General features: G+C 40.0%; 1 protein-coding gene across 1 annotated transcript in view; it reads left to right on the forward strand.

The window, feature by feature from the left end:
* The first annotated feature begins 8,817 nt into the window (after positions 1-8,817).
* Positions 8,818-26,032, forward strand: part of LOC102519101 (RAC-gamma serine/threonine-protein kinase-like) — a 169,793-nt gene continuing 152,578 nt past the window's right edge. The window contains exon 1 of the mRNA XM_032474161.1: positions 8,818-11,301. Coding sequence (XP_032330052.1) covers positions 8,958-10,385 — 1,428 coding nt within the window. The 5' untranslated portion in view covers positions 8,818-8,957 and the 3' untranslated portion in view covers positions 10,386-11,301. The remainder of the gene's footprint in view (positions 11,302-26,032) is intronic.

Genomic DNA, 26,032 nt, shown 5'->3' on the forward strand with positions numbered 1-26,032 from the left:
TCATTTACATGACTAATTACCGCATGTGGCACTTGTGAGCCAGCTCTGTCGGGTAGGGGCAGGACAGGGACAGGGAGAAGCCACCAAGGACATAACGCAAAACACCCCAATTAGGCTGTTTCCTGACTGAACGATTAGAGGCTCATTTTAAATAAAGCTAAGTGACTTGTTATTACAATTCTCAAGGTCCTTTTGCTTGATGCTTCAGATGGCCAGAGAACTTGGTGACATTAAAGAGATGAGCTGCAGGTCACAGGGGACAATTTTTGATAAATTTCTTTACAATGTGATGGGGTAAATGAACTCTCCATTACAGATAAAATGCCAGGCTCTTTTTGCATCTCTTTGATTTTTAATAAAGCTCTTACTGAGACCAAATGAGAAACCCTTTTTTTTTTTTTCCTGTTTCCCTTCCTTTGCCAAAAAACTTTATAAGAAAAAGGAGGAATAACTTTTATTTTCTTGAGTTTTTTGTATTTTTATTACACTGGAACAAGTTAAGTCATCCATATTAGAAGCTCGTGATTCTTCCCAGTGTTGGTGACCTTTGTTTTTAATCTTTGGTGATTTAAGTTTTGTGTCTTGAATTCTGAAACAGACCACTGTGTGTATAATCTGGGATTATACAGTTCACTAGTCACCTGCAACAGAGAGCAGCCATTTCTAAACTTCCTTTTCTGTAGACGTAGTTCAGAACCTCCTTTGAATGCAGGTTCTAGAATCAAGTGTTTTTGGCTTCCTAGCCTAACTTAGCCTCTTAACATCTGAAAGACAACTGGGTAAATTTACTTAAATTTTCTAAGACTCAGTTTTCTCACTTGTACAATTGGGTGACAATAATGTCCACACTAAAACATAACAGAGAGCCTCTACATCTTTGCCAAGCTGTCATGTGAACACTTGCATACTGTTAGACAGATACACATATTTTAAGTCAATCTTAGTACTTTTCTTAGCAGAGAGTACATCTTTTAAAAAGCTGGGCTTAAGACATGGAAACAGCCTAAATCTCTGTCAACAGATGACTGGATAAAGAAGATATGGTATATTTATACAATGGAATACTACTCAGCCATAAAAACTGACAACATAACGCCATTTGCAGTAACATGGATGATCCTGGAGAATGTCATTCTAAGTGAAGTAAGCCAGAAAGAGAAAGAAAAATACCATATGAGATCGCTCATATGTTTAATCTAAAAACAAACAAACAAACAAACAAACAAATAAAACAAAGCATAAATACAAAACAGAAATAGACTCACAGATACAGAATACAAACTTGTGGTTGCCAAGGGGGCGAGGGGTGGGAAGAGATAGACTGGGATTTCAAAACTGTAGAATAGATAAACAAGATTATACTGTATAGCACAGGGAAATATATGCAAGATCTTACGGTAGCTTACAAGAGAAAAAGTGTGACAATGAATATATATATGTTCATGTATAACTGAAAAATTGTGCTCTACACTGGAATTTGACACTACATTGTAAAATGATTATCAATCAATAAAACATGTTAAAAAATAAAAAAAAAGCTGGGCTTGTCTTTTTTAATTTGCATGAACTACAGTGTGCTTAATTACTATTTAAATCATTGTAACATAATATTGATGACAAAATTAGAGTTTGCCTTTTAACTAGTGGTCAAAGATATAAAATGGAGCTTTGCTTTCTTCTTTTGTTAAAAAAATGTCCACATCTCAGTGTTGTGGTGAGGATTCAACGAGATAAAGTGGATAAAACTCTTAGCAAGGTACCTAGCCTATCTAAGAACTCAGTAAATACTATCAAAATATAATGTGACTGGTTATGTAAAATTTTAAAAATTTTCTGGATTGCATTTCCCATTTTAAACTTTTGTACCTTTGCTGACCTTGAGTTCCATCACTGAGAAATGGCCAATTTCAGTTATAGGAGCTGAAGCATATGTTTCTCTAACACTTACTAAGCTGCCAATAAGTGATCACAGTGGTGATATTTGTAGTAAATGCCATGCAGAAATTTTCTTTTGGTGCAGATAGCTCATTTTAAAAGAGTAAGTTATATTTTCCCATTGTACTACCAAGCAAAGTGAGGGAGAATGGATTCTTTATGAGATCTTAAATCTTTTGATAGATAGCTTTCTTTCAAAGGTCTTTTAATTTGGTTTACTGATGTAGATATTCTTAAGCTAATAGTAATATGACTTCTGACCATAATAATAGTCCAGTCTTTGAATGCTGCTTTTAAAAACTTTACATCATGAAAAAAAAATTTAAACATGTACAAAAAAAAGTCTAATAAGTTTATATATACATATCACCTAACCTCAACAGTTAACAATACATGGCCAGTGTTTTTTCTATGTTTTATTCTCCCCCCAACCCCAGATTTATTTAGATGTAATTAACATATAACATTGTGTAAGATTAAGGTATATAATGGCATGGTTTGATACATGTATATATTGTAAATGATTGCCACAATAATATTAGTATTACTTTCTAATTTGGATGCCTTTTATTTCTTTTTCTTGCCTAATTGCTCTGGCTAGAACTTCTAGCACTATGTTGAATAAAAAAAGACAAGAATGAGCATCTTTGTTTTGTTCCTGATCTTAGAAGAAAAGATTTTCACTATTAAGTATGATGTTAGCTGGAGGATTGTCACATATGGCCTTTAATATGTTGAGGTATGTTCCTTTTATACCTAATTTGTTAAGAGTTTTCATCATGAACAGATGTTGAATTCTGTCAAATGTTTCTCTGCATCTGTTGGGATGATCATATGATTTTTTCTGCCATTCTATTAATGTGATGTACTGCATTTATTGATTTGGATATACTGAACCATCCTTGCATCCCAAGGATAAATCCCATTTGATCATAGTGAATAATCTTTTTAGTGTGCAACTGAATTTGGTCTGCTAGTAAGTTATTGTGAATTTTTGCATCTATATGCATCAGGGATATAAGTTTTCTTTCTTGTAGTGTCCTTATCTGGCTTTGGTATTAGGGTAATGCTGGCTATAAAAAGAGTTTGGGAGTGTTCCCTCTTTTTTGAAACTTTGTAAGAGCTGGAGAAGAATTGGTATTAATTCTTCTTTAAATGTGTGGTAGTTTCACCCATGAAGCTGTCTGGTCCTGTGGTTTTATTTGTTGAGAAGTTTTTGATTACTGGTTCAATCTCCTTACTCATTGGTGTTTTCAGATTTTTTTTTTAATTTCTTCATAATTCAGTATTTGTAGCTTGTATGTTTCTAGGAATTTGTCCATCTTCTCAAGGTCATCTAATTTGTTGGCATCAAATATCCAGCCAGTTCTCAAATTTCTCCAGTTATTTTATGAATATTGGCTTATAGTTTGAGTACCCATTGTGAATAAGGGAAAATGAAAAAAATATTAAATAAAAATAACTTTTTACTGTGAATTTATGTTCATGTGATATACAATAGTAATTTCTGGAAATTGCTCTCAGGGAGTAAAATTATACCACCTAAGTTATTGAAAAATATATCTTAGTACTTGAATTTTACAAGGCAACTGCTGGATGCAACTAGATCCGAAATGATATTATTAAAGGTGGGCATCACATTGGATGTTAGCAATACTGTATTATATTTCTGCCAGATCAGAACTGATCTTTTCCCCCTTGTTATTCAGACACTGTCAACTAGGCCCAATGCAGGATAATTTGTATTTCCAATTTTATATTCTGGAAGCCTATTGCAAACTTGTCCTTTGTCTTGCAATCTGAGCTCCATCTGCACCACATTCTGTCTGGAAAAATATTGATATCTATGGATGGTTTCATGACCTTCATCCCTAAAAGCAATGAGTACCCCAGAAATGAATTAAATAGAAAATCCTTCTTTTGGGTGATCATTTTATGATACATTTTATCTTTATAAACTAGGACACTTAGAGGGCAAAACAAACATTTAGCCTGCCCAGCAGGGTTAGGAAAAGGGCAAGCCTTTTCCTTCTCTGCCATAGCTATTCCAGAATGGTTGCTGGTAAATCTTACTTTCAGAGCCCAGCAATGCTGTTGATGCATACAGAAGCTGGATATTTAAGGAGAATTGCAGAGAATCCTTTTGCAAAGTGAGGAATACATTACTCTTAACCTTGAAAAAATATCGATTTAGTTCTCCTATAGCAAGCTTTCATATATTAGCCTTTTCAAATGGTAAATCATATTTGAATGTCATAACTATTAAAATATTATCCTGTTCTTACTCTTTTTGTCTTAAAGTGAGAATGAATGTGTGTAAAAATTCTAAGCTCCTGTAGCCTTCTAAATGCTCTGTTTTACAGAATTGCATTTCCCTGAGACTCATTTTGCTTTCCTTCTCTGATCCAATGATAGGCTGACATGGGACCAACGGTATTCTGTAGCCTCGTTTCATGGGTGCCTTACAGATGGTTAGACCAGTGGGTTGAGTGGTTATCCAGAGTCCATCATGTCCCACGTGGGAGAAGAGATGGCAGTAAATATGCAAGGTCCTTTAAGCTCCAGATCATGTCATGGAAGAAAGGAGTGAAGTTTCGTGCATTGTTCTATTTAGTAATAGTTGTGAGCATTTTATTCTCATTTCTCTACATATTCTACCATGAGGATGAGACCCCCAACTCTGTTCAGTTGTCCCACAGTGGTCACAAGCATGGAGGCCCAGAGAACACATTTCCACTCATGGAAAAGCAGCTCACAAAGTGCCCTAATCAGGCATTGGCAGCACCTGGAGCCCCTTCTTGTGCCACCCCAGACAGCACATGTGCAGTGTCTGCTTCCTCCTTTGCTCACTTGGTTATCTCACGATGCTGACGATTCCCTGGCTAAGGACTGGATGACTGTGTGAGGAAACCACATTCCTGCCCGCACCTTCCTTCATCTTTCCCACCTCTTCTTCCAATTGTAGTACTGTTTTCTTCCTGGACAGTATGCACTGTGTCCAGGAGAACATTCAGTCATTTAGTGAATATTTAGCACTATTAAATATACTTTTACTGAGCACATTCTTGGAAAGGGAAACAATGCCTTTGATAGCAATCTGCTGCCTAAGACACACTGATAGTTACTAAGTGTACACAATTTTGTATATAAAATGTTTACTGCGGAAGACCTGCTCTTCGGGCTTTTGGGTTCTCTGCTGTTCCTGGTGCTGGAGTGGCTGCCGCCTCTCTGACCTACGGCATAGCCTGGCTGCAGACTTGTCCGTAGGAGCTCTGGGCTCAAAGCTGACAGAGGTAATTTAGGCTTCTACCAGTAAAAGCACTTAAAAGCAAAATGAGACAACTTCATTTTGACCTTTTCTCCCCACAGTTCAAATAAGCTGAACTTAATTTTAATAGTCATTCATTGGAGACATTTTGGCTATTATTATAAAACCATTGTTTTGAAAAGTAAGCAAATACTTATTAAGAGGAAATTATGGGGCTTTCAAATAGGTTTCAATTTAAAGAGCATACTTTAATGATCACAGAATTTCTAGGGCTTCTTCAATTTTGCTTTCCAACTTGCTTTTAAGTTGTTCATTTACAGACCAAAGTGCAGAGAGAAATGTATCATTTATTCCCACCTGCTTGGCAAGTTGCTTTTTTAAGTGGATACATGTTCAGTGTTCAGTCCTTCTGAGATGCTGGATTTTCACTGATGTCCACTATTGCTGATCAGAAGGTACTTAAATATTTGGGGAATATTCTAACACATACAGAATAAATGTTTGGGGGAGGTAAAATTTTCATACAATAACTTGACTTGGGAGTAAGTTGAGTAGGTAAGGAAATCCCAGCTTCTGCTTTTCACCACCTTCAAATTATAAAGACTCAACTTTTCACTAAAGAACACAATTTTTCATCCCTCTTTTGCTTACAAAAGCGGCAAAAGCTGTTGCTCAAGTTTTTAGTTAGCTGACAAAATTGTGCTTGTCTATTTTAGGGGAGTGTTTGATTTTTGTTAACAACTGTGAGTCCTTTTACATATAATACATGCTTTGGTTTTCATTCTGTCACATTTCAGAACAAAATTTTAGATTTTTTTTTTGAAATAAACATGAGGTATGTGGTTTACCCTGTGTAGAAAAAAAACCTGACCTATAAAGATGATTAAATAAAATAAATGCATAATTAATTACCTTAACCTGGGAACCAGGAATCCCCGAAAATCTGAAAATGGCTTGGAATACGTGTGCTGGTTTTTGCGTGTATGCGCAGATCTCTTTTGATGACAAAAATATGGGGACATATTCTTTTACATGATTGTCAGAGGTCACTTGTTAATCAGGTGATTTTACCACTTGTAACACAAATATCTGGGGGCCCCCCTATTCTTTGAAGATCTGCTTACACCTGGCCTGACCAGTTTCCCAGCTTGTGACACCTCAGAGTCCTTTTGGGGGAGGCTGGGAAGCACAGGAGCGTCCTTCCTCAGGGACCCTTGGCCTCAGTGCTCCTGGGTGTGTGCGGGTCTCTTGCTTCGCCTGGTCCAGCCTGGCCACCATAGCTCCTTCTTTAATCAGTTTTCACAAGAAAAGCCTCCCTGATAACATTCCCTGATTTTGGTGGCCTGCATTGACAATGGATGGACTGTGGGGAGGGATCACTCAGGAAGTGGCCCCCCTCTGGTGTCTTCCTGACCGTACCTCCCTCTCTCCTGGTCCCTCCCACAAGCCCTTGCTGAAAAAGTAGACACCTCCCCTTCCCCTTCACCAGTCCTGTTGGAGGTCTCAGCCTCTACCCTGGTGCTTATCTAGACATTTCCCAAAGGAAATCTGGAATATAAAATGACCTCCATCTTGTTACACGCTGTGCGGATTTTAGCTGAGGTTCCCGAGGCCCCGTGTGTGTTAGGGAAGAGTGCTGGCCGGAAAGCCAGGGTACCTGGGTCCTGTTAGGCCTGCCGCCTCCTCTCTGGATGTCCTTGTCTAAGTTACTTCACCTCTCTGATCCTCAGTTTCCCCGTTTGTACAGTGGAGATAATAACCCCCACTTCCCCTTCCTCAGAGGCTGCCTGCCACATTCATCTCCCACCTTCGGGGGGGCTGACATCCTGGGGGGCTGACATCTTGGGGGGCTCAGTGGCTCCAGAGCCCCAGCTTTCAGCAAAATGCCCATGGGATTAAGAAATCCACTGCACTCACGAGGACCTTACACCGGAGCCCTCTGGAGGAATAGGGTACTTTGGGTACAATGCCTTAAGCACTTTGTAAAACGTACATTTTAATACAAGTTTTGACCATGCTATCAGGTATGTCTGGAATGTTCCGGCCATATCACCCTTCCCCAGGAGGGGCTGGGTGGACGTGAGGGTATTATCAGGCCTGAGGGCTGGTGAGGGAGGAACCCTGGCCCCTGGGTGATGGCAGGGGGTCTTCATGGACCACTCACATGCCTGGTGCCACTGGCCGCTATAGTCATGATCCCTCTACTGCCCACAACCACCCAAGAGAAGATATTTTTATTTCTAGTTCAGAAAGAAGGAAACTGAATTTCTGCGAGGCTCAGCAGCTTGCTCAAGGCCCCAGTCAGTAAATACGTCTGATTCCAAACTTACACATGCCTGGCTCCAGAACTGATTCTGTTCTTCCCAGTGAGGGTCAAAGTGGCCGTTCATCTTAGCCGACCAACAGCATCTATGCTTTCTACTCCCACCTGTTCTCTGGAACCACAGCAGGAGATGCAGACTGGGAGGAGTGATGTATTAGAAGAGTTCTGGGGTCCCTGCCAGCGTCTTGAGAGGTTATGAATCCAGGTCTTCAGCCAGTGAGAAAAGACGGCAGATCATGAAGAACCCTTGCGTTATGAGTTCGCTGGGGCTGCCTGGACACAGGACCACAAACGGAGCAGCTTAAACAACAGAAATCTATGGTCTCACAGTGCTGGAGGCAGGAAGTCCAAGATTAAGGTGTTGGCAGGGTTGGTTCCTTCCAGGGGCTCAGGGTGAATCTGTTCCCTGACTCTCTCCCAGCTTCCAGCGATTGACTGGCAACCTTTGGCATCCTTGGCTAATAGGAGCATCGCCCTCCTCTCTGCCCTTGTCTTCACATAGCCTTCTCTCTGTGTGTACGTCTGTGTCTACACTTCTCCTTTTTGTAAGTACACCAGTCGTACAGGGTTAGAGCCCACCCAGATGACCTCATCTTAACTGCATTCCCCCTTTCAAGACTCTACTTACAAATAAGGTCACATGCTGTGGTCCTGGGGGTTAGGAATTCAACATATGAATTTTGCAGGAAGCAATTCAACTTCTAACAGCCTTGTAGAGCCTCAAAGGGAAGTTTAGATTTTGTCATCAGAGTTTTGCTTAAGATAATGCAAGGTATGTTTGTGACAGTGTTTCACAAACTGTGAAGCACAACACAGATGTGAACTATTACTCTTGTCATTACTGTGTATTTCTACCATTTTCAGTCAATTTCCTCCCATTTTCCTCTGATTTTTTTGGACATTACAGAGCAGCCTGTGTAGAAAGGATAAAGAAGGCAAAAGATTTCTGCTGCCACAGGATTATTAAGCGATAGAGGGGCCTGGCCCGCTCCCTCCCCTGCAGCCCGCCGCCTGCCCTCCCGCCGGCAGGGCTCCAGGGGGCCAGAGGCTCTGCGGGGTTGGGGGAGGACAGGAGGGAAGGAGAAGGGAGGGGGACCCCCGAATCGCCCCCCTGCCCCGCCCCGCCCCCTCTCCCCCCGCCCCGCCCCGCCCCTCTCCCCCCGCCCCGCCCCCATGGTGCCATCTTACGCAGCCGCCGCCGCAGCTGCGGTCCGCCGCCGCCGCCGCCGCCGCCGCCGCCGCCGCCGCCGCCGCCGCCGCCGCCGCCGCCGCCGCCGCCGCCGCCGCCGCCGCCGCCGCCGCCGCCGCCGCCTTTGCAGGCTGATTCCTCACTAGAGAGTGGGAAGGGCAGCAGCAGCAGAGAATCCAAACCCCAAAGCTGGTATCACAAAGTACCATTTCTCCAAGTTGGGGGCTCGGAGGGGACCCATCATGAGCGATGTTACCATTGTGAAAGAAGGTTGGGTTCAGAAGAGGGGAAAATACATAAAAACCTGGAGGCCAAGGTATTTCCTTTTGAAGACAGATGGCTCATTCATAGGCTATAAAGAGAAACCCCAACATGGGGATTTACCTGATCCCCTCAACAACTTTTCAGTGGCAAAATGCCAGTTAATGAAAACAGAACGACCGAAACCAAACACATTTATTATCAGATTTCTCCAGGCGACCACTGTTATAGAGAGAACATTTCAAGTAGATACTCCAGAGGAAAGGGAAGAATGGGCAGAAGCTATTCAGGCTGTAGCAGACAGACTTCAGAGGCAAGAAGAAGAGAGAGTGAGTTCACAAAATGATAATATAGGGGAGGAAGAGATGGGTGCTTCTGCAACTCACCATAAAAGAAAGACAATGAATGATTTTGACTATTTGAAACTGCTAGGTAAAGGCACTTTTGGGAGAGTTATTTTGGTTCTAGAGAAGGCAAGTGGGAAATACTGTGCTATGAAGATTCTGAAGAAAGAATTTATAATTGCCAAGGATCTAGTGGCACAAACTTTAACTGAAAGCAGAGTATTAAAGGACATTAGACATCCCTTTTTAACAGCCTTGAAATACTCCTTCCAGACAAAAGACCGTTTGTGTTTTGTGATGGAATATCTTAGTGGAGGAGACCTGTTTTTCCATTTGTCGAGAGAGCGGGTGTTCTCTGAGGACCACACACATTTCTATGGTGCAGAAACTGTCTCTGCCTTTGACTATCTGCATTCCAGAAAGATTGTGCACCGTGACCTCAAGTTGGAGAATTTGATGCTGGATAAAGATGGCCACATAAAAATTACAGATTTTGGATTTTGCAAAGAAGGGATCACAGATGCAGCCACCATGAGTACAATCTGTGGTACACCAGAATACATGGCACCAGAGGTGTTAAAAGATAATGACTATGGCCGAGCTGTGGATTGGTGGGGCCTTGGGGTTGTTATGTATGAAATGATGTGTGGGGAGGTGCCTTTCTACAACGAGGATCATGAGAAACTTTTTGACCTAATTGTAATGGAAGACGTTAAATTTCCTCAAACACTCTCTTTAGATGCAAAATCATTGCTTTCAGGGCTCTTGATAAAGGATCCAAATAAACGCCTTGGTGGAGGACCAGATGATGGAAAAGAAATTATGAGACACAGTTTCTTTTCTGGAGTAAACTGGCAAGATGTATATGATAAAAAGTTGGTACCTCCTTTTAAACCTCAAGTAACATCAGAGGCAGACACCAGATATTTTGATGAAGAATTTACAGCCCAGAATATTACAATAACACCACCTGAAAAATATGATGAGGACGGCATGGACTGCACAGACAGTGAGAGACAGCCGCAATTCCCTCAGTTTTCCTACTCTGCAAGTGGCCCTGAATAGGTCTCTTACTTCTGCTACTTCACCGTCATCGTAGAGTTATTACTGAAAATGATTCCTGGACATCACACCAGTCCCAGCTCTTACAGATAGCAGGAGCACCTTCAGACGCCCCAGACCAGTCCAAGGTCTTCACCCCTCGCTTCCTTTCACTCACACGAGAACAAACATATACGCAAACACTCTAGACTTTTTGTTTTTGCGTGAAATTGTATCTCAGCCTAAGGACTCATGCTGTTGCTGCTACTGTCTTACTATTACAGCAACTTTAAGAGATAATCTTACAGTCTCTGGAAGTCATGAGACCACCGTTCATTTGTGCACGAACTGTCATCTTCTGATCTTTTCAGCTTTTGTTTCTCCCTAACAGTGAAGGCTACATGAGATACACTTCTTCTAGGTACATTTTCTAACTTTCTAGAAGAGAAATCAAAAACTAATTAGACTAGGAAGATTTGGTTTATAATACAGAACAAGGAGTTGAAGTATGGTCATGTGCATATGCAAAATTTTAATAAAGCAGATCAGATCAGTGCACAAAGTAGGTATGTAGCACTGAGATCTGGCTGGAATTCATTAGGAGGCATTTGAGAGAAGGACTGAGCAACGGTTAAGACAGAGCTATACATATATAAACTTAAATTCCTGTTGGATACCTGCAGAGGAAGCCTGCTATTCCACGTGGACGTCCAGATTCCATGGGCAGTTGTTGCCAAAGGAACACTTTCTACCAAGGAAGGAAGCATATGCACAGAAGAGTCAAGGTCACTTAAAGGATCTGTGATGCAATTTGCACCAGAGAGTATTTTCGCCCCCGTGCTTGGAAACCTTTTTCCCTTCTTGCTACTATCACCTCTGATGGCTGAAGAATGTGGACTGGTGTAATGATCCTGCTTTTCACCAAAAGTTGTACACCAAGGTAAATAGGCGTTTGCCTTACTTGTTTTAATTTTTTTATTTTCAGTTCTATGTGAATTAGCTTTTTCTCGAATATTAAAACTTTGTTCGTTTATGATTTTGTTTATATTGTGGTAGTATTTATTTTTTAGTGGTAAGAATTGTATGTCATGTTAGCAAATGCAGCTCCAATTTACATAAAATAGACTTACTGCAGTTTATTTTGACCCATGTGCAAGGAATGTACATGCCGATGAGAACCATGCACTTTTTCTCCTATATAAACAAACTTTGATGAGGCTCTGAAATTGTACATATAGGTTAGAGTTTGGCTTTGGGAGAAGAGATGCTGTCATTTAACCCCTTGGTGCTAAAAATGAGAAATCCCCAACTCTCCATGCCAAGGGGTTGAAACCAGTGAGTGTCGATGTTTGCTCTTCTGAGAATGGAAGTGTGCTGACGGCCTAGCTGTATACTGTAATGAAGCAAATTGAGACCTGGATGATAAGAAATGAACTTTACTTGGCAAAATGAACACATCTCGGGTAGTTAACGAAGTGGGCAGTTAAAAGGTAAAGACCTAGTGTGTTTATTCTGATCATGGTACATTTATCACTGAATTAAGCCATAAGGGAAAAAAACAAGAAAGTAGACTAGATCTGTCCTGTAAGTTGCCTTGTATCCATTGTGTAAAAAGGAAACATGAGAGAGAGGACAGCTGAGCTGGACTGGTGTTCAGAGTATACATTTCTTTAGAGGGAAAGTATGACACCATACACTAAGCACACTGAGAGTTTGGGCTTTTTTTCCCCAAATCTTAAGGTGATTTCCATGACCTTGGCCAAGGACACTTCCTAAAGATTCAAGGTAGCGTTGACCGTGCCCCAGGCTGGCTGCTCTGCACAGCTGGCTTCCCGTCCCCAGCCAGTGCCCAGGGCTCAGTCCTGAGATTCCATGAGTGTCACACAGGTGTTTTCTTGGCTTCAATCTTGAGAATTCCTTACTTTCACTCCCTGAGCTCAGTCAGCTGGCGTAGAAAAATAGAAATGTGTTTAGATGAAGATTCTGAAGCTTTCCTTGTGTCTGCCCTTAGCTGAAGTTTGGGATTCTGGCAGATGGAAAGGCCTGAACCGGGAGCCACTGTCTTTGAGTACAGAGTTCTGGCTCTGCGGAATCCATCCTGTACCAAGTCTGCCTCTTGCCATGATGCAGCCATTTTGGAGGAAATGGGCCATTCCTGCTTGGATTTTCAGCAGGGCTGCTCACAGCTTTGCTTTCCACACTAACTACATAGCATGATTCCGGTGTTTTCTATTTCCCATACCTGATTTCTGGCTTCTTAAAGCTGACTGTTCTTGCAGGCGCCACTTGCCTCTCTTCGAGTCCAGAGTAAGGGCCCCCCCCCACTAACTGCAGGGTTTCTGCATCACACCTCAGTGTACACACTTCGCTGCTAATGTTTGTACTGTCCACAGTACAGTGTCCTTACCTTGCTCCTGGTAGTGCGTTACAGGCAAGCATGAAAAGTAAAGGATTTATTTCAATAAAAAGAAAACTTCTAAATTGGTCATTGAATCACCTCCCTGTAGCTTTATAGTTTGTGACATTTCTTGACCTTGCTAGTTCTTTCATTAGATCCACACAAGATCTAGTCATCTGGTTAAGGAATTTAAGCAGACGCAACTATGAACCCAAGAAACTGCATTACTATTACTGTTGGTCATACTAAAACTGTTTATTTCCTTAAGTATATGACCCACAAGGATGTGAAATAACTACAAGAAACTGTTTTTGTACACTGTGCATCCTTAGTATTTTTACACGTATATGATAAGGATGCACATTATTTTCCTTCGTACAGACAGCTTAAGTAAAGCACTATGTCAATCTGCAAAAAAAAAAAAAATAATAATAATAATAAATAAATAAAAAAGAGATAGAGGGGAAAAAAAACTGCCCTTAGCATATTCTTCTAAAGAATTAGGATCTACTAATTAATTTCTGATTTTCTGAGGGAATCCAAGAAACTTCCTCCAGAATTTTTATTGGACTTATTAAGATTCACTCTTGTACTCAAGGCCTCTGGGCTTGTGTATGAAATTGAAATGTTCTGTTAAAGGAAACCTAGTAGCTTCCATCCTGCACTTAAGTGGAAAAGCCTGAGGACCACTTTCTTTGGAATGTCAGATTTAAAGTATAGAAAAGGGTTTATATTCAAAGAGGCGGAAAACAAGCTAGAGTACTATTAGACTAAGAATTAAGAATATATTAGCCCTACAAGAAATGCCTTTCTAAGAGATAAACAAGATTAATTTTCAAGTGATTTCTGTGCCTGTGTAATATTTTCCTGGGAGCAATTTTGTTTGCTTTAAAAACTGTCACCACCGGCTGTCTTAGAAATCCTGTGATGTCTCTTTCATTTGGTTACAACCCACCGATCCCCCTTCCCTCCCAGGCCTCTTATATTTTCACAACAATAGAAGATCAAAATTCATTTAAACAGGATGGAAAACACCCATGAAACAGAGCAAACAGTGTAATAGGAAACAAGACATATACCCATTTTGTACGGATTTGTTGCTCCGCTTAGGTATCAGATGACTTTATTCCTCAGTGGATTTGATGTGTTTCATAAAACCACATAAATGACAATAGGCTTAAGTAACAACTGAGGGAAGCGGGGTCCAGGGGAAAACATGGGTGACAAAGTTAGAAAGCTCGGGGTAGGTTTAATGCAGTGAAAATGCGTACCACCTGGTCCGTGTCCTTGCTGGAGGCGGACCTCGGCTGGATGGTACCCACCTTCTCAGTGGCCAGGGCATTCATCCCACAGAGCCTGGGCTCTCTAAGACGGTGCTGCTAATGAGCTCCTCACCTGAGCAGCTTCCCTGATTCTTGTCTGCAGAGAGACTTCTTCCAGGGGACTTCACAGGGAAAATACTGTGATGATGGGAGGGGCTGGGAGAGAAGTCCCGGGCACCACGTGGTTGGCCTCTTGCGTCATCTCTCCGTGAAGGCCAGTGGTAGAACACTAAGGCCTAATTCAAAACAAAAGCCAAGTCCAAAAAACATGGTCCAAATCAAACTTTCTGGTGGTCTGACTCCATCTAAGAGTTTTACTCAGAATACCCAGAGCAGCATTCCTGAATCTTTTGGGGGTTATAGACCTATTTAATAAGAATAATAATGACAAATATAAACTGAGCACCTGCCGTGGACAGGCACCATTCAGAGTGCTTCACTCGCTACCTGAGATGATCTTGTTTACTCTGTGTAGTAAACCCCAGGCATAGGTACTGTTATTAGCCACTGTTATAGGGTAGAACCTTGAGGCCCCCCAAGATAAGTAACTCACCCAAGGTCACACACTTGCCGACCTAGGTATAACTCGCACTCGCGGTCTGAGTTCACTCTGCTCTTAACCATTGTACAGGATTTCCCAGGCCAAGCCCTTTGATAACCTGCTGAAAAGCATTAAGCTGTCTCTCCAGAAAAATACGCACGTGAACGTAAAGACAAAAGTCTGCATCTTTACGGTGTTCTGATGTTCCCTGAGCATCTTCCAAATAGATTAAAGAGCCCCTGCTTGTGAAGGCTGAACGATGGAATGTGATTTCAGACATTCTTGGAAATATTTCTCTCATCAGGACTTTGTGGGACTGGAGGGCAGAGAGCTGAGGGCCCTGGTTGATGGCAGCAGTGGGGCTTTAGAAGTGCTCAGCTGCAGATTAAGAAAGGTCCATGAGTTTTTACAGTCGGGTATGATGTGGGTCAGGCGGGAGTCGTCTCATGAAAGCTGAAGATGGTCACTGAGTGGGGTGGTCCTTTTGCTGCACAAGCAGAGAAGTTGGCCAGGGAACCCCTGCAGAAGACTGTTCAGGACTGTCCCAACACATGGATGAAGGACTGATTGAGGCACCAAAGGTTTTTGCTTACAATATCATTTTAGCTGGGAAATACTGTGCTAGCAGTACAATGTGGAAACCATATGAAAATTTTAATAAAACAGCCACAGTGTACAGTGTATCTTCCTTTGAAATGATGTGGTTTGCTGGCACCCTCCCTAGATGAACTCTCTGCAGATTGTGCCCCCAGGTATCTGATTGACTTGACCTGTTGCATAGAATTAGGGCATCAAGCAATTTAAAGGTTGGAGGACCTCTGACAATGATGGTGGGTTTTGATTTGAGAATAGTTGACCTAACACTATTCTTTCTACTGTTGTCAGTTGTCTTTTGAAGCAATTATCTCCTGATGTTAAAACCAAGAACAGGGGGAAGGTGTAGCTCAGTGGTATAGCACATGCTTAGCATTCATGAGGTTCTGGGTTCAACCCCTAGTATCTTCTCTAAAAAATTAATAAACTAAATTACCACCACCCCCCTCAAAAAAAAAAAAAAAAAAGGAAAGAAAACAAACACAAGAACAGAGGAGAAACATACCTTTATTCTTAGCCATGCCAGGGAAGTCAACCAAAGGCAATGTGAAATCACTGGTCTACCCCCTGAAACGAGGCTCCTGACATTGACCCTTCAGGTGGTTTAGGAGGCAGATTCTGCGTAAGCGTAAGTAACCATAAAGTGATGTTGAGCTCATAGAGTTTTGCAGAAATAATCATGGTTGTTATAGCTGATGATCTGACAACCCTCTTCTAAGACCTTTGCATGGATACTTAGATTTATTCTGCACACCCCATGAGGTTGTTACTATTGTTACCACCCTTATTGTACCGATAAAGGAACTGAAGCCCTTTCCACAAAGTGGGCAAGCATATCATGCCAGTCAAATGTTTTTACAAGGTGATTGAAGGTTCTTTTCCATGTGGGAAAACTGGACTACTGTTGGCTCAGTGACCTAGAAAGGCAGAATATCAGGAGGAAAAATTATAAGGTTTAGAAGGGACCTCTGATGGAACAGTGGACTTATGCTTTGGAGTAACAAATCATAGCCATCATTAAAGAATGAGATGGACTCATGAATGTCCTGTAGTGATGCTAGGGTTCACTGCCTAGGCCCCTCTTCATGCCTAAGGCATTTCCCCAGCTGCTGGGAGTGTCACTGCTGGTGACTCACAGTGGAGTCCATCCCTAGGCATTGCCCTTCCTTGTCAAGATTCTACTCCTTCACCAGGGGTGGCCAACATCCTTTGGCTGGGCGAGGCAGCGGTGTAATGGCCCAGACCCCTGCCTCAATCTGGGACATCTCTGAAAGGCCACCCACAGCTCCAGGGCTTCCTCTGGGGTCAACTGAGGCTTCTTTTGCAAATGAATAGCAGTTTGATTCCTCCCTCTCCCCTGTCTTGCTGCCCTGGCATCCTGTAACAGTGCTCTTCCCAAGGGCACTCTTCAGTAAACATTATGCAGACACATTTTGATCTCAGACTGTTTCTTGGAGAACCTGATCTATGATATCTATCTTTGTTTACAATTTTCCTTTCTTCAGTTTTAAATCAATGAAAGATTGCTTTCTCATTTCACACAAGACATCTATTAAGTTACTTTTTTATGTAAAGATCTATTTTTCTTATATCCCACTGCTTTATGGGAGAAATACATCTGTAATTGCATCTTGATAAAAGTACCAAATGAATGCCATGATTTTACTTTGTGGCTTTGTACACACACACACACACACACACACACACACACACACATCCAGAGTGACCAAGAAATTGATGCAGACTCATACTATTATATGTCTGTTTCTGTAAAATTAAAATCATTATATGTAACTTTGGGAAATATTGATATAAAGATGAACAGAAATATAGACATAAAGATAAAAATGTTTTACATACAAAAATCATTACATATCACTCCATAGGTATACAGACTAAATATAAACAAAACTATAGACACACAGACAAGGACTTAGCCATGGGCATAGATGTGCAATTTTGCTGTTGGCTCCTGTTTTCAGTGTAACACTGCTTTTTTTCTTCACTGCTGATATTTCCCCTTTCTTAGGAGAATGGGTAGAGTGAAACTGTTCAAATATGGCTGAACTCAGCTGTTGGGATGGTTCAGGGAGGGGTATGATTTTATGCTGCTGATGTGCTGCAGAATCATGCAGGGCAGTGAGTGAATCTTTCTTTCCGATCCCTTTGTCAATGGCTTGCTTTCTGTAGAGGCGAGCAGGCTACAGAGTTGGGTGAGGGGTGCCTTTGAAAGTTCTGAATGTCTTCTCTTCTTGTGAGTGCAGGCTGGAGGAGCCCCGCACTCAGATGCTTTGTAGTTGGTTAACATGATACACTATTAGATATTTGAAACATATGAACAAATGTTGGACAATTCCTTGGATAAACTTTTTTTTTTCATTTTTTAAAAAGAAAATATATGCATGGGCAGTGTGAACATGAGTCTTGTCCTTGGTACTTCTATCAGTCTGCGTTTTGCTCTGAGTTCCTTTTTCAGTGCAGAGGTAGAGATATATGCACGCCCTGCCCAGTGTCTCATGCACCAGTGGTGTGCACTGATGAGCGAGCTTGCTGAGTGAAGGTGTGTAGTCTGAGACGATAGGCCAGACTACGTCACTCTTATGAATCCCTTAGTCAACGAACTCAGTCCTCATGTGTTGAATGAACCTCAGTTTGAACTCAAGACCAGGTCCCTGGAAGAGGACATTGTGAGACAAATTCTTCTAGTTAAGATCTCTGATCATCTGATTGGATGGAATTCCCAAGACTTTCAACCTAGAGATGTCTGAGAGTTGATTGAAGGGTGTGTGTGTGTGTGTGTGTGTGTGCGCGCATGAAAGACGAGTAAGGAGGAGATGTAGAACGGGAAAGCTGTGTAGAAAAGAATGTTGTCATCGATCAGTCATGTGGCAGTATTCCTACAAGTAAAAAGGATGCATATTTTATCTAAGTGCGAATTAAAAATGATGGATAAAAAGTTCAAATTGAAAACTAGTCAAGAAAAAACAATTGAATTTTTTTTTACATTAAACTGGCTATATTTTTGGATAATAGCATAGAACTGGGTGCTCAGATGGTAATTTTCTATTTTTTTCAGCTCTTGCCCTAATTACTAACTCTATTCACCTTGGTGATGACCTTCCAGTTTTGCATGCATCATTCTTCCTAAGGATGCCATCTTACAGTCTCATGAATTATTCTGTGAGGGAAAAAAAAAAAAAAAAACCTCTCAAGCATCTGGGTGGGTTTTTTCCTTTGGTATTCACATTTCATATTCCATTACTTTCCTCTGTCATCTCTTCTAGGAATAGTGATTTTTTTTTTGCTAACCTAGTTGAATCTTCTTAGGTTCAAACCAACTGTCTTTACTCTTTTGAATGAGTTTAATTTGCACTGTTACTTTTTCTTTTTGCCGACTCTTTGAAGATTGCAATCAACTCCATTTTGGCCTTCACTGTACATTTTCAAGTTATTGATTCACTTGCTATGTGGTATATAAATGAAGCTTACAAATGCAATTTCTTTGGTTCTTTGGTTTTTTTTTTTCTTTTTTCTTTTTTTTCCCCCTTCAGCTCTCTGATTTCCCAGCAGTTCTAACCCTACATTCACAATATATGGCCCATTTGCAGCTAGGATTTGTTTGAGCACAGTGAACTATATTTCCTTGCTCTGATGAAGCACACTAAATATAACTGCTATCTCCCCAGCAGGCTAGCCCTTTCTAAAGAGGGCAGAGCAAATGTTCTCTGAGAGCAGAGAGCTCTCTTAATGAACTCTAAGGGACTGTCTACATGGGAAGGCCACATCGGTGTGAAACCCAACAGCTCACTTCCACTGGGTCAGCTGCTTCTGTCTTGCACAGAGCCCTTCTGGCCTTCTGAATGCACATGTTCATTCTCTTGTTTACATTTTGGTTAGTTTAGCGCATCGGTGACCTGGATAACACAGTCAGCTGTGCTTTCAACACTCATTTTGCACTTTCTGAAATGGAGGAGTCACAGATTTGAAGAGTCCACAGCCTGGATGAAGGTCACAAAATATTACTATTAGAGATGGAAACTGGATGTAGAATCCACCTCTAAATGAAGTTTCTTCAAATAGAGATGTGCTGTTACCTGGAATGTTGGGGAATGAAACCTGGGCCATTATTACTCTGGCACAGGGTAGGGGAGTGAATTAGGGGTGTGATTGCAGGTGAAGTCTGGGAGCCAGAGTCCCACCTGCATGTGGAGTTTTTAATAGCCAGATAAGGGGGGTTGGGGAGGGTATAGCTCAAGTGGTAGAGCACATGGTTAGTATGCACAAAGTCTTGGGTTCAATCCCCAGTACCTCCTCTAAAAATAAATAAACCTAATTACCTCCCTCCCCCAACTTAAAAAAAAAAAGCAATTAGCCAGATAAGGAGATTGACATTATCCTTCAAGTAAATGGGTGCCCATTAAAGGCAATGTGATCATATTTGTGTTTAGAAATATTGGATGAATATGACTGACTGAGTTGGTGTGAAACAGCCCTGGCCTTTTGCTTCAACACACAGGAATGTCAAAATAATAGAAAAAGGCAAATACCTAGGCCAGGTTCAAAATAGAGAAATGGAACTCCCTAGCTGTCAGAAATGAAGAGGAACTCAAAGCCAGATCAGTGAGCAGGAACTGAATCTTAAATGGACCATGAAAGAAAGCTATAAAGATGTAGACCTTAACTGCTGGCAACTGAAGTTTTAAGTCCCATGGAGAGGGAGTTCAGGCCACAATCTCAGATCTGAGCTACATGCACCAAACCAGGGGTCCTAAAGAGCTGCTTGGCTCATTAACAAAAGGCCTGAGAAAACTGTGCACTGGCTCAGGGAATTGGTGACCAAGCACACCATGCCTCTGGGGCAATAGGGGAAAACATCACCAAAGAGAAATGAGAACTCCAGGCTATTGTCACTGCAGATTTACACTGTCTATGGGGTAGAGGATCTAGTATTGAGAGATTAATGTGAAAAACCATTCTGGCACAGGAGGAAGAGGTAGACCTCTGGCAGAAGCATATGCGACCATCACATTGATATTCTTCCCAATAAAACTAATGGGAAAACAATCCCCGCTGAAAATGAACTCGCACTCAAAAAGTGCACACCATATGGGTAACGAAGTAACATGGAGAGAGTTAGAAGACCCACCAGGTGGGAGGATGTAGGTACCAGGAACTAGAAATGACATAATAAACCAGAAACATCAGCATAGGTATATTGAGAAGGTTCAAAGAACTAAAGAAAAGAAGAAAAACCATAGGGCAAGTACAGAACTCTGTAAAAGTAGGTATATTTGAAAATAACCAGTAGACTTTCTAAAATGAGAACTGTAGTCATTTAAATAAAATGTAAGTGGATGGAATAATAGACCAAAGAGACACAGAGATGTGGTGAATTGGAAATACTGGAAGTAATCTGAGGAAATCATGGAGAATTCAGTGCAGAAAGATAGAGGTGGAAAATATATGAGAGGTTAAGAAGTGGCGGCCACATTGAAAAAGATCAACACACATCTAATATAGGTTCCAGGAGGAGGGAAAATAATGAGAAAGAAGGAATATTCAAAGTGGTAGTGGCGAGAATATTCCAGAGTTAAAGTGAAGGAGCATACTGTGTCTAGAATATAATTGGTAGATAATAAAAAAATATATAAACCTGTGAAAAGGCAGAATATGAACAGCATAAAGAAAATTTTATAACTTTATATAGAGAAAAACAAACATGTAACAAGGAGGGACAGAATAACAGTACACTTTGCATCTGCAGTAAGACAAGTCATACGACAATGAAATAATATCTTCAAAGTGCAGAAGAAGATTAATTGGCAGTTTAGAATAATCTACTCAGATAAATTCTTACTTAATAGTGAGGCTAAAGTAGAAATAATTTCTGATTTACAAAGAAAAGGGCATTTACTATTCTGACTCCACAGTTGAAAATTGTTCTACAGAAAGAAGGGAATTAAAGCCAAAATGATGCATGAGGAATTTTGTAAACTGGTATGTAAGTAAAGTAGTATTCAAACATATGACTATGGAAATTTAACAGAAAGGTGAACATTACACAGTAATAACGTAAGACATGGGTGTTGGGGCCATAGAATCAAGTCCTTGTGTTACTTGGAAGGAGATTAGAAACATTGATTAAATCTAGACTTACTTAAATTAAAATTACATGTGAAAACTTTAAGTATAAATATTACAAGAAGTAGAATGCATGAAGTTTGGGAAACAAAAGATTATAGCAAAAATAAATTAAAAGGGATAAAGAAAATGATTACTTATCATTTAAGCAATTTAAGGAAAAGAAATCAAAGAAAAGCAAGATAAATTCAAAACAAAATAAGATGGCACAGTAAGTCTAAATGTGTAAGCAACCAATCACATTAACTGTAAATGCTGTAAACATACCTTGTAAAAGATAAGACCTTTCACAGATAAGCTATAAATTAGTAGTAATTTCAAAGATCACTAAATTGAAGTTCAACATACCAACACTAACTATATTATATAATATATAATGGCAACAATTAAAAACACATCTTAAAAAATAATGCAGACCATGGCTGCTGGAAAGATGGCTGAGTGTGAGAAGCACTGGGAATCTGTCTCTCCACCTAGACAATAATCACATTGGCAGGATCTGTCTGGTGTAACCATTTTGGGACTCCAGAGACTACTGAGGATTTGCATCTTCCAGGGGAAGGCTTGGATGATAAATAGTGGTTAATTCTGAAGCTATTAAACATTGCTTAGAAAAGTTAAAGAAAAACTAAATAAAATGAAAGGATATTCCAAATTTATGGATTTGAAGACTCAGTATTGTACAGAAGTGAAATCTTCCCAAACTGATCTATGGAGTCATTGAAGTACCAAGTAATAATTCTAGAAAGTATTTTCTATGGAAATTTTGATGAACTGATTTCCAAAGTTATATAAAAATGCAAATGGAAAAAGATATATAAGAAAATATTGAAGAACAAAGTTGGAGGACTAATAATACTAGATGTCAAGACTTTATAAAGTTACAATAAGTAAAAGAGTTTAATGTTGGTGCCAAGGGTAGACAAATGGTACAGAATAGAGTTCAGAAATGGATTCTACATATCCAGTCACCTGATTTTACAACAAATGTAGTATAGAAAGGATGCACCTGCCTTTATGCAAAAATGCACATTGACCCCTACTCATACTGTGTACCCAAATGAATTTTAATTAATCATAGGTCTACATGGTACAACAATAAAGTTTCTTGAAGATAACCTGGGAAAACATCTTGATGAGACAGACAAAAAGTTTTAAAATATGATATAGAAAAAAAAAAACACTATAAGAAAAGACAGATTAGATTTCATTAAAATTAAGAACTCCTGTTCACTCTTACCATTAAGAAACTAAAAAGGCCAGAAATAGCGTGGGAGAAGATGCTTGTACTGCAAATATTTCTTAAATGTCCACTATCTATAATACATGAAGAACTTCTATAAATCAATATGAACAGGAAAAACAATCCAATAATTTCTGGGCAAAAGACTACAAGAAGCATTTTTACCAAAGAAGATCAACATGGACAATAAGTACATAAAAAAGTGTTCAATGTGACTCATCAGGGAAATAAAGCTATCAGATATCCCCCATAATGGATTTTAAGAAGGGAAAGGGCAGTACTAAGTATCGATCATGTTGAGGAGCAACCAGAACTTGTACTTACTACTGATGAGAGTGTAAAGGCAGAAACTATTGGAGGGTCTGCTAATGCTGAGCATGGACAGACTTAAGGACACACCTGTTCCATTCTAGGTATACGCTCAATAACAATACATACACATATGTGTTCCAAGACATGCATAAAAGTATTTATGGCAGGATTATTCATTATAGTTCCAACTGGAGACAGCCCAAATATCCATTATATACTCTGTACATACAGGGGACTATTATGCAGCAGTGAAAAATAATGGCTGACTACTAAATGCAACAACATGGATGAACCCCATAGGTGTAATGCTGAGTACAAGAAGTCAGATACAAAAGAGAACTCACACATGCTATTTATTTATGTATTTATTTATTTATTTAGTTCCATTCAGATAGCAATCAAAATAGGCAAAATTAATCTCTGGTGATAGAGGTGAAAATAGTGGTGAAGGAGTATAAAGACTGGGAGGGGGCAGGTTCAAAGGAGGTTCTCGCAATGCCCTATATCTTGATCTAGGGGGTGGTGACAAGTTTGTTCAGTTTGTAGATATTCATCAAGACATTTCCTTAAGTGTCATTTATTGTATTTATCTTATACCTCAGTGATAAAGTTAGCAAGCAAACAAATATACACAAAACAATACTATATATTGTTTATGGATATATGTAGTATATATAAATATATATGTGTGTATCCTAGACATAGGTGTGTATGTGTGTGATGAAAGTATATCTACTGGAATTATACACTCAAATTCATAAAATTGTCTTTGGGGCAGGAGAGAAAGGATTAGAATTGAGAGGAAAACAAAGGTGAATTCAGTTCTTTCTGAAATGCTCCGTTTCTTCTTAGAAAAAATTATATTTATAGCAAAAGCTACATTGTGTTTAGATGTGTTAATTCTTTGTTCTTTGTTCTTTTAATATTTTAATTTATCACTGTTTTGATGGGGAGGAGGTATTTTGATGGGGAGGAGGTATTTAGGCTTATTCACTTTTAGAGGAGGTGCTGGGGATTGAACCCAGGAGCTCCTACACACTGAGCATGTGCTATAACACTGAGCTATACCCTTCCCCCTGGTTTTTGTTATACGAGTTTCTGTCAGTGTGTTTTAAACTTTTAAAATGATACAGTTAAAGTGGGAGGAGAGTTCATCTGAATGGTAACATGAGGATGAGAATTGGAGGGAGGGAGACTGGAATTAGAGGCATGGTTTAGGAAATTGTCCTATTCTTGATGAAAGATGGTGAAGGCATGAACCAGGGCAATAGTAGAAGGAGACAGTGGAAGACCAGCCCACAGACATTTAAGAGGCAGTATTGTAGGACCTTGGTGATGCCCGAGGTTGGGAGACAAGGCAATGAGCAGACTCACAGGAGATTCTGAGGTTTCTAGACCAGCTTTCTGAGAGGATGCCATGCCATGCATTGTCCGATAAGTGGAAACAGAAAGAGTATACATTTGGTATAGCTAGAAGAGGGCAGGAATGGAGGATTAAAATATCTAAAATTTATGCTTGAGATGTTAGCTGGACACCTAGGTGGATATTTACATGAGACAACTGGAAATATAGATATGATTTGGTAGAAATCTATATGAAGCAATGAATTTATATATGACAGCTTAGAAAAAGGCCTTGGAGAATTGTGAACCCACATTTCCTATTCTTTGTAGTGTTGTGAGAAAATATATTTATAATTTGGGTAATTAGGTGTATATACATGGTAACTATTACTTCTGGCATGTAGTAGAGTTAGTTCATGTGAACTCCTTGAAGTTCACATGTGAAATTCATGTAAACTTACTTTATTTGTGTATCCTCCATTGTACTTGACACAAGCCATAGTAGGAGCTTGGTATAAGTTTGATGGATGAAATAATGAGAAGAATTATTCTTCCTCTCTTGGTTTTTAAAAATCAGCTTTATTGGTATCTAATCCACATACTATAGAAGTCACTCATTCAGAGCACACAATTCAGTGGCTTTTAGTATATTCATGGAATTGTGCCCCCATTACCACAGTCAACCTTAGAACTTTGTCATTACTCCAAAGAGAAACCCCGTGCCGGGTAACTGTCACCCCCTCCAAAAACCATCCCCAATCCACCCTGCAACCTAGCCTTAGTTAACTACTAATCTATTTCCTGTCTTTCTAGATCTGCCTATTCTGATACTCCATATAGCTGGAATCATGCAATATGTGGTTCTTTATGACTGATGGCTTTCACTGTCAAGGCTCACCCATGTTGTAGCATGGATCAGTACTTCGTTTCTTTTTATTGCCAAATAATAGTCCATTATATGAATAGATCACACTTGATGTATTCATTCATCAGTTCATGGATAACTGGGTTGTTTCCACTTGGACTCTTATGAATAATGCCATCATGAACATTCATGTACAAGTTTTTGGGCAGACATATGTTTTCATTCCCCCAGGTATGTACCTAGGAGTGGAATAGCTGGGCCATATGGTAACTTACTGTTTAACTGTTTAAGGAGCTACTGGATTGTTTTCCAAAGTAGCTGCATCACTTTACATCCCCACCAGCAGTGCATGCGTGAGGGTTCCAGTTTATCTACATTCTCCCCAGTTCTTACTATTATTTGACATTTTGATTGTAGCCATCCTGGTCAGTGTGGAGTGCTATCTCATTGTAGTTTGGGTTTGCATTTTCTTGATGGCTAATCATCTGAGCATCTTTCCATGTGCTTGTTGGGCATTTGTGTATCTTCTCTGGACAACTACTAGTTCCTTTGTCCATTTTTCAAAATGGGTTATTTGTCTTTATTAATGAGCTGTAATAGCTCTTTATATATTCTAGGTAAAATTCCTTTAGAAGATGTGTGGTTTGCAAACTTCTCCCATTCTGTGAGTTGACTTTTAACTTTCTTGCGTAGCCCTTGAAGCACAAAATATTGATGATGTTCGGTTTATTTTTTTTTGTTGCTGGTGATATGATGTTATATGGAAGAAACTGTTGCTCAATCCAAGGTCGCTTTCCCTTTTTTTTTTAAATTAACTTTTATTTTTGTTTATGTTATTTTGTTTCATTATAGCCCTTATTAAGGCATATATACCTTGTCCAATCCTTTCTTTCGCTTTCTCTCTTAATTAC

The sequence above is a fragment of the Camelus ferus genome, chromosome 35 (assembly GCF_009834535.1).
Source record: "Camelus ferus isolate YT-003-E chromosome 35, BCGSAC_Cfer_1.0, whole genome shotgun sequence".
NCBI lineage: Eukaryota > Metazoa > Chordata > Mammalia > Artiodactyla > Camelidae > Camelus > Camelus ferus.